At 33.1% G+C, this 10,030-nt stretch overlaps 2 protein-coding genes across 14 annotated transcripts in view; both read right to left on the bottom strand.

The window, feature by feature from the left end:
- aldob (aldolase b, fructose-bisphosphate) overlaps positions 1-10,030 on the bottom strand; it is a 509,131-nt gene that overhangs the window by 404,457 nt on the left and 94,644 nt on the right. The window lies entirely within an intron of this gene.
- The window catches only part of ctbp1 (C-terminal binding protein 1), a 59,613-nt gene continuing 49,613 nt past the window's right edge, over positions 31-10,030 (bottom strand). For 12 of the 13 annotated variants that reach the window (XM_068213242.2, XM_073921591.1, XM_073921593.1 and 9 more), the window contains 4 exons: positions 9,679-9,809; positions 5,464-5,591; positions 4,186-4,300; positions 31-1,279 (listed from right to left, as the gene is read on the bottom strand). In XM_068213242.2, coding sequence (XP_068069343.1) covers positions 1,093-1,279; positions 4,186-4,300; positions 5,464-5,591; positions 9,679-9,809 — 561 coding nt within the window. In that variant the 3' untranslated portion in view covers positions 31-1,092. 13 annotated transcript variants of the gene reach the window in all.

Here is a 10,030-nt window from a genome sequence, read left to right as displayed (position 1 = left end):
ATAGCATGACACTGAAAAAAACATCCCATAGTCATTTAACTCAGACTTTTATTTCATTTAAAATAATTCATACAAATGCATACAGTCACAAACATTTCTTTTTGGATTCTGTTTAACAAAAAATATTAATATCTCATAGTATATATAGTATGTATATTGCTAGCCTACCACTTTACCAGGAAGGAAACTATGTAGGCGATGGAGAGCTGCAACTATCCCGGCATCCTCGAAAACACACGGTACAATCAAGTCACACACAAACAGGCAAGCATAACAGCTTTGCACAAGACAAATTTGTTTTTGTTGAGTTTTGTTTTGTTTTGTTTTGTTTGTTTTCGTCAATATTTTTTTTCGGTGAAATTTTCGTGTAAAAAAAACTATTTTTTTCTGTTTTCTTTTTTTAACACATAAGGTAATACATGCTCCGAAAATAAAACCATACTGACTGTAGTTCTTTAAGGTACTGTACTGACTATAAAAGACAAATGGGTAAAAAAAACAATGCACTATGTGGTTTAATTTAAAAGGAAGAAATGTAGGAAGGGGGGAAATAAATTTTCCTGAGAGGGTGTGCAAATCCCGCCTCTTTCGGGGCTTTTGAAAAACAAACGAGCTGAACTAATATGCTTTTCATCATATCTATAATCAGGTGGTAAGATGCCTCCCTTAATGCTGTTTCGGGTTTTTTAATTTCTCATCTACAAACCATTGATCATATCCTAAAAACTGTACACAAACAGGTTACATTCATGTAATAGCTACAGTTGTTTTAACAATGAAACCCATTAGACAGACAAAATAACAGATAAAAGATCGCCCACTGCACTTGGACAGACTACAATCTAAAACAGCAGGATTTTGCATCAGGGAGTTTAAAATCCACATGATTTTCTCTCTCTTTTGTTTTTGTTGTTGCTTTATTCCCCATTAGATACTTCAAAGAGCGCAGTCCACCCGTTCAGTCAGAGTTTGGCTAGTCGTGGTTGTTTTTTGTGGCTGGTTCTGAGCCCGGGAGCCTGTTTCCGCTCCTCTTCTTTGGGGTTAAGAAGGACCAGGAGAGTTTTATAGTGGTACGTTTGAAGATGAGGGGGGCTACAACTGTTCGTTGGGGTGCTGCTCTCTATCGGGTTCAGGTTTGCCGGTTTGTCCGGGTGAAGGGGCGTGTGGGGGGTGGGCTACTGTAGGCAGGCTGTGAGTTATGGGCACTGCACTTGGCATGATGCCCTCCACTGGTGGAGGTAGACCCCCTGAAGCGTGGCTCACTACGCCTGGAGGGTACCTGCGGAGGTGGGATAATGTTAAATATTAATTAGCAACATTAGCAATATACAGTTGAAGTCAGACCTATTAGCCCCCCTGAATTATTAGACCACCTGTTTATTTTTTTCCCTAATTTCTGTTTAACGGAGAGCAGATTTTTTCAACACATTTCTAAACTTAATAGTTTTAATAACTCATCTCTAATAACTGATTTATTTCATCTTTGCCATGATGACAGTAAATAATATTTGACTAGATATTTTTCAAGACGCTTCTATACAGCTTAAAGTGACATTTAAAGGCTTAACTAGGTTATTTAAGTCAACTAGGCAGGTTAGGATAATTAGGCCAGCTATTGTATAGCAATTGTGTGTTCTGTAGACAGTCGAAAAAATAATTAGCTTAAAGAGGCTAATCATTTTGTCCCTAAAATGGTGTTTAAAAAATTTAAAACTGCTTTTATTCTTGCCGAAATAAAACTAATAAGACTTTTTCCAGAAGAAAAAATATTATCAGACATACTATAAGTTTACTTGCCCTGTTAAAAATAATTTGGTAAATATTTAAAAATAAATAAATAAATAAATAAATCAAAGAGGGGGCTAATAATTTAACTTTAACTGTTTGTATATGCAGTACAGATCTACAGTTGAGCAAAATTATAAGCCCTCATGTAAAATATGTATTCTTTTTGATGATTTAATGGAGACATTTTCACTGTATTTCCAATAATATTTTTTTCTTCTGAAGAAAGTCTTATTTGTTTTATTTCAGCTAGAATAAAAGTGTTTTAAAACTATTTTAAAGTCGTTAATTATCAACCCCCTTAAGCAACTTTTTTTTTTTCAATTGTCTACAGAACAAGCCACTGTTATACAGTAGCTGCGTCCCAAATGGCACACTATACACTATGCACTCATGCACTATGTACTTATGCACTTACACACTCAACAGGATAGTATATGTATGTAGTGTCGTCCCAAATGGCACACTAATGTTTTTTTACTAAGCGGAAATTCAAACCGTTTCCCTGATGACGTTTGACTGTTGCCAAATCAGTGAAATAAACGACTGAATTATCAAGTAATACCTGCCGTGAGTATTGCCGCATTTACCATCCGGAGGCGCTATAATCACTCTCGTAGGAGAATTTTGCTTTCACCATCCAAAATAAATAAAGTTATTCAACATGTGCGTCCGATAGCTCCGCCCCTTCCGCTACGTAAGCAAACCTGCGGTCGTTGAGTGCGTGAAGTGTCCATCATTACACACTTCATTTTAGCGGCTGAATGAGTGCATCATCCGGGTAATTAAAGTGCACTTATTATTTTTAAAGTTTTCAGTGTGAACACACTACTTACACTATTTATACTACAAAATGGCGTAGAATAGTGCATAAGTATGCGATTTGGGACGCAGCTAGTGATTTGCCTATGCCTAGGGCCAGACGGAATCTGCGGACGTTTTTTGCTCTTTCTGCAGAGAATTTTGGTAAAAGTCTGCGGATTTCTGTGGAAGTTTTTTGGGAGTATCATAACTAAAACCTTAATATATGAAATAAAAAAATAATATCTTTTTAACTTTTATTTAATGTTTAAAGCACAAATCCAATTAGATCCACTTTATTTGGTAAATAAAGCAAATTTGTCATATAATATATTTAGTAAAAGACAGAAAATATTACTGTACAAACTGCATTGTACATAAATCAGATGAACATTTTCACATTAGTCAATAATATTACTGATATTAATAAAAAAAACTGAATAAATAAAGAATTACACACATTTGCTCAAGTAAATAAACAGAATTTATGATAGGCTAAAAATCTGCAGAAATCTGTGCGCACAGATTCCGGGTGGCCCTACCTATGCCTAACTTGCCTAGTTAACCTAATTAACCTAGTTTAATGTTTAAATGTCACTTTAAGCTGAATACTAGTATCTTAAAAAATGACAATCATCATGGCAAAGATAAAAGAAATCAGTTTAGAAATGTGTTGAAAAAAGTCTTCTCTCCGTTAAACAGAACTTGGAAAAAAATATAAAAGAATTCAAATTTGACAAAAGGGCTGATGATTCCAACTTCAATTGTATGTGTATAATAATCCTAATAATTATGCATTTGGGTCCATTTTGACCAATAAGAGATGCATAAAATGTGAATAAAAGCATACATTTTTAGTAAAGAACCAACTTTCCCGAGTGCTTTAAGGCCTACAAAATACACCTTTTTTATTTTTTTTTTTAGATTGTACACAGTTTTGTTCACACTTTACAATAAGCTTCCATTAGTTCATGTTATTAAATGTACACTAACAAAAATAGAATGCCAACACATTTGTTTTGCTCCCATTTTTTAGATACTCAGAGATTTGAATCTTTTTCTATGTACACAAAAAGCCTATTTCTCTCAACTACTGTTTACACATTTGTTTATCTTTTGTTTTGTAAAATGAATATTATGAATCATATGAATATATAGATTAGTCAGTACTCAAGCCAAATCTGGAGCTTATCTAACAAAATACTAAAGATAACGATCTATAAACTAGTACAGCCAAATTTATATGTCAGAGAAAAATATTATTATTATTTTTTTTTTTTAAGGAGGAAAAATCAAGTGAAGAATTTTTTTTTAATAGTTGAAATTTCGTAGGTTGTCATTTATTTTTTCAATATTTTGCTTGAATTTAATTGTATTATCATGTTTGGTGACAAAAATCTTATTTTAATAAAAATACAACTTTAATAAATCAGTTTTGTTTAAATGCACCAAAATACATTACCTATATTAACTGAGAAATGGATCAAATGAAAACATATTTATTTTCAAAATGGGGTGTACTCATTTATACTGAGCTATATATATTTACGTATGCTCCATTGAGTCGAGAAGAAGTGACTTGTCAGTAGTGTGTTTTACCTGTAGGCTCCATTGAGCTCTGGATGAACAACTGCAGGGTCCATGCCGGCCCAATGCGTGGTCTGTGTGAGGAACTCTTTGTTCACGCAGTTCTTCAGACTGTCTGGAATGCGACCTGGAGGAGGAACACACATTCATTATAAGGCAGCGGCAAAAATGATCATTCGACAAGCACCAAATGACATTGTTAGTGAATATTTGAAACAGCCACTCGCCAGTTCACTTTAAAAGCCCCACTTAAAAGGATAGTTTACCAAAAAATGAAAATATACTCACTATTTCCTCACCCTCAAATGCTTACAAACCTTTACAAGTTTCTTTATTCTGTTAAATACAAAAGAAGATATTCTGAAAAATGTTAACCACTGACTTCAACTGTAGAAAAAACAAAAACTATGGAAGTCAATGGTTACAGGTTTTTATTATTTTACAAAGTAACTTCTTTTGTGTTCAACAGCTTAAACAGGTTTTTGGCAAGTAAAGTGTAAGTTAACAATAACAGAAGTCTCAGTTTTAGGTAAACTATACCTTTAAGAATGCACTGGTTTAGCTGAATTATCAAATCGCAAAGAATGTGGTGTAATTCTGTAAAGATGTCATCTGAAGCAAGGCACTGGGATCTTTTCCACATCAGCAGCTTTGTTCACACTTCAAAATGTGAACAAATAGTAAACGGTTTACAGTAAGTGCTGTTCCACGTGACCTACATTTCTGTGACACTCTTGAATATACAGTATGAGCCAAACATCTTAAGAGAATGGTTTATAAATCTATTGTCAGCATAAGAGAAGCTAAATGTTTCAAGATGAGGTTTCCAAGTGGTTTTACACCAACATAAAAAAAAAATTTAACCAGGCTTTGTTCTATGTTTTTTTTTTATAAAGAAAAGTTAACTGCATGTATCGTCTGCAAACTCTGGGTCATTTATTATGTACAAAACAAAGCTACAGTGGTTTCCCCTGTTGCAGATTCTCTTTCAATTTTTATTCGTGATTTTTTGCAGCAATTCTATTGTAAGTGACAATTTGATACACTACACGTGTTGGAAATAAGGTTTCATTCAGAAATGATTTAAGTAATATTGAACATGTTTGTTTAATTCATAAATGTGTATGGTAGCAGCATGGCTAATGATAACAGCACATCAAAGCTGTTGAGCTAAAGAATGTTTTTTTTTTTACTGGACGGGTGAAAGGGGTCAGACACCCAATGCTCTCGTATCAATTGACATTTGTCATTAAAAAGTGGAACTGATGGTGTTATGATGTGAGGGTGTACCAGTAATAGCTCGTCGGATCTCCCGTGCCGCCTCCTCCCGCATCTCAATCGAGGCCTGTTCACTGTACCACGCCGCATGAGGGGTGCAGATAAGGTTGGGGGCGTCTTTAAGGGGTCCTTGACTAAAACTGACACACACAAGAGAGTCACACAAATGACAGTCTGCTGCAAGGAGACATGTTTCTGACAACTGCACTGCTATTTGGTTTGTTTAAATGTGTTTAAATGGTCACATGCTGGTCATGTTCACACAGAATTAACAATTCATTTTCTTTTTACGGCTCAAAGGATTTAACAAATTTATCTCTGACCACACCAAATAAGTATTTCTTAGCCACAATGTTTCTCCCATTAAAGCAATGTTATTGTAAAAAAAATAATTAAAGCATATTAACAAAAAGAACTAAGCAAAAGAAAGCAGGTGAAACATACTGTGTGTGATAATGAAAGGATGTTCACATGCACACGGTTAGTATAGGCCTGTTAATCTGTTCAAAGAATAATTCAAATGAAAGCAGTGACTGCTACTGCTTACAAAAGAATATGTGTTTTTTATCTTGAGCTCTCAAAAGCAGCAGGACTGTGGGTAAAACTACAATTTAAAAATGATTTCCAACCAGCCAAAGTGGCTAGTGAAGGTGTCTGTCTAACCCGCCAGAGCTGAAATCTGCCCGCATTTGGCGGGTTGGCGGGTGTTAATGTAAAGCCCTGGTTATCAGTGAGAATACATTCATTTATTTTATTTTCGGCTTAGTCCTTTTATTAATCTGGGGTCGCCACAGCGAAATGAACCGCCAACTTATACAGCATATGTTTTACGCAGCAGATGCCCTTCCAGCTGCAACCTAGCACTGGGAAACTCAGTGAGAATTGTACCTTCAAATTAAGTGTGACTAATTTTATTATTAATTCCAAACTTTTCCTGCCCCGGACGTAACTGAAATATTCTGCAAAAGCATTGCTTCAGAGCTAGTATTACCATTTAAAAAACTAAAAATATTCAAAACATTTTCATGCTGTAAGTTTAAATATAATGGAATGAAAAGTTTAGACTAATGTAAACCAACTATAAAATATTAAAATATACGTTAATTCAAAATATGGCAACACTTTGTTTTAATGCTGTCCTTGTTCCACATGTTCCACGTACTAATTGGAGTAACTACATTTAATAATGCACAATTACCTGCAAATAAATCTAAAATGCATTTATCAACCTTAACCATACAGTAAGTAAATGTAGTTAATTAATAATACCCAATCAATAAATGAATAGTTCCACAGTAACAAGGAGACCTTAAGATAAATCATAACCCAAAATATGTCTAATTGGGTGACATTAGTTAATGCACCAATGAACATGAAGTAAAAATGAGCAATGTTTTTGTTTTGTGTAGAGTTAATATCTACAGTTCTTAATTTACAGTTAATGTTAACTAATAAAAATGTTCACAAATCATTAACTTATAAAAAAAGTTAGTGTGAAATTTAAATTTACAATGTTTAGGAGAACAATTAATCCCTGCAAAATGTTTGTTTGTTAACCTTCAATCTAAGTCTGGTGGTCCTTTTCTGTTGACGTCAGTTTGACAGCTTCAGCAAGAATATTCTTAACCACGCCCCTCTTAACATTAGTTTGTTATAAGAGAATGATGCACAAAATGAAAACCCCCTGCTTAATAATCCATTTCAGTTGGAAGTACACCAATATACTGAAATAATAGTCTGTAACAGTGGTGAATGCACAAACCTCAGATAATTCATATTTTTATTGTTTTTCGGGAACTAGACAAAATAAAAGTCAATCATTTAAAATTAGCTTTAGAGAAACCTAGATAACTCGTAAGCCACAAATGACATTTTTAACAAAACACCTTTTGATACACAACAGAAAAAAAAAAAATTATATATATATATATATATATCTCAACAAAATATATATATATATATATATATATATATATATATCTCAACAAAATCACTTAATTTTCAAATACAATTATATTTTTCTCAGGAGAAATATAACAATTAGTATAGAAAAGGAACACGTATTCATCTTTCCTGCAATATAAAGGTAAATAAAACACTTAATAATTAATTTAAAGAAATAAAGTTCACTTTCACAACAGTTCAGTTTTTCAAACTTTCACTTCTAACAAATCTGGTAACCAGACTTAAAGTTTACGTTTTCTTTTGTTTTATATATATATATATATATATATATATATATATATATATATATATATATATATATAAAACAATCAACAACAAAATCACAAACACACAACCAAAACCTAGAATAATGATAATAAATTCCCACAAGTAATAAGCTCATTGGGTGTATGCATTATGTGTGTGCGTTTATGTAGGGGAGGAATCAGCTGCTTGCATTGATTTGGCGGCAAAACAGCTAACAATCAGCAAATTCAGATTTACGCGAACTTTAACATGTAACTTTTTATCTTAAGAACGGGGTTTTAAATGTTACATTAACAAATATACAGAATTAGAATTATTAGCCCCCCTTTGAATTATTATTTTTTTAATATTTCCCAAATGATGTTTAACAGAGCAAAGAAATTTTCACAGTATGTCTGATAATATTTTCTCTTTTGGAGAAAGTCTGATTTGTATTATTTTGGCAAGAATAAAATCAGTTTTTAATTTTTTAAAACACCATTTTAAGTTTTACAGAACATACCATCGTTACACAATAACTTGCCTAATTACCCTAACCTGCCTAGTTACCCTAATTAACCTAGTTAAGCCTTTAAATGTCACTTTAAGCTGTATAGAAGTGTCTTGAAAAATATCTAGTCAAATATTATTTACTGTCATCATAGCAAAGATTAAATAAATCCATCATTAAAAATTACTTAATAAAACTATTATGTTTAGAAATGTGATGAAAAATCTTCTCTCCATTAAACAGAAATTGGGGAAAAAATAAACAGGGGGTGCTAATAATTCAGAGGGTTTAATAATTTTGACTTCACCTGTATGTCCTGTTGAGTTATTATTTATTGGTAGTTCATAAAAAATAATTAAGTTATCTAATAATAAGTGAGTAATTAATGCACATTTATACGGTGCATTTAGTATGTATTGCCATACACCCAAAGCGTCCATTAGTAAATGTAGCTAAGGAACAATCAATTAAAATAGTATTTATTTATTAATCATTAATAATGTTAGTTAAGGAAAATAAATAGTTTATTGATAGTTCATGTTAACTGACAGTGCACTGACTAATGTTACCAAGCTCATTTTTGGATGTTAATAATGCATTAGTAGATGTTGAACTAGGACTGGGCTGATAAACGATATTATATTGAATATCAATAAATTTAGACTTTTTTTACTCTATATTGATCTAAGAGCCAATCACACAGCAGAAATTTGCAACAATGGAAATCTAGAAGTGTGTTGATATTAGGGATGTACCCAATTTTCAGCCAAATTTTCGAATTTATCGGCCGAAAATGTTATGCTACTCAGTGGACCATCTCATTTTTGTGGCTTCAGTCATTGTTGAGGGACTCTTTTAAATCAGAAAGCATTAACAACTTACATCAAAATATAAATCGTTATCGTTCAATATGGAAAATAACTATTTGATTGTATTTTTGCCATATTGCCCAGCTCTGTTGAAATATGATTAATAAATGCTTTAGGATGAGCAATACTTAATTTATGCTAGTAGTAAATGAATTAACTAACATTACTAATAGTCCTTTATGTTGAAGTTTTACCATAAAACCTTACTGTAAATGAACAGTACCACACAAACTATATTAAAAAAAATACAAGTAACACTGGCTTTCATATTTAGCATTTAAGAATTTTGACCCAATTTGACCAAATCTCAGTCTTGCTGTCAAATACACCTTTAATTGTGTTTCACAAATAATTTCATCACTCCTTAATGTATAAATAAAAAAGCCACTACTACTGATGAAGTATAAATTCCAGCGTTTCACATTCCAGTTTGTTTCCTCAGAAACTTCTTTTGGGAAGCAGCTCACATACTTTAGATCCCTAATATCGCATTCTCAGCAAACACGCCAGTGTTTTGTCTGTGCAGCTTGAAGCCAAATAACACATTGCGATAAAAACCTTCACAGGCAAGGGGTGGAATAAAAATGAGTTTTGGAGCAAGCGATCGAACAAATGTCAGAGGAAATGTGAAATGTTACATGAAATGCTGTTATTCACCTGAAGGGCTCTGTCTCGTGGACGTCCAGTGCTGCTCCTCGTATTCTGCCCTCTTTCAGAGCCTGAGCCAGAGCTTTCTCATCCACAAGACCACCACGCGCAGTGTTCACTAGGAAGGCGCCTTGACGCATCTAGAGTTGGTGAAAAATAATGAGCAGAAACAAACGAGGTTGTGATATTAAAGTAATAAGCACCAAGAAACTGTGGTTTACAGTGAATTTACCACAGCTAAGTTGTTAGGCATGACATGGAGCCTGAAAGCATTTACTGTGTAATCAAATATAATAGAATGCAGTTGGAATTTATGTTATGAAAGCAAAAAAATAACCCTTGAATTATGTTTTAAAGGATT

The sequence above is a fragment of the Danio rerio genome, chromosome 14, assembly GCF_049306965.1.
Source record: "Danio rerio strain Tuebingen ecotype United States chromosome 14, GRCz12tu, whole genome shotgun sequence".
Classification (NCBI taxonomy): domain Eukaryota; kingdom Metazoa; phylum Chordata; class Actinopteri; order Cypriniformes; family Danionidae; genus Danio; species Danio rerio.
Note: the sequence above shows the minus strand (reverse complement) of the source record. Positions and strands in the feature narration are given on the sequence as shown.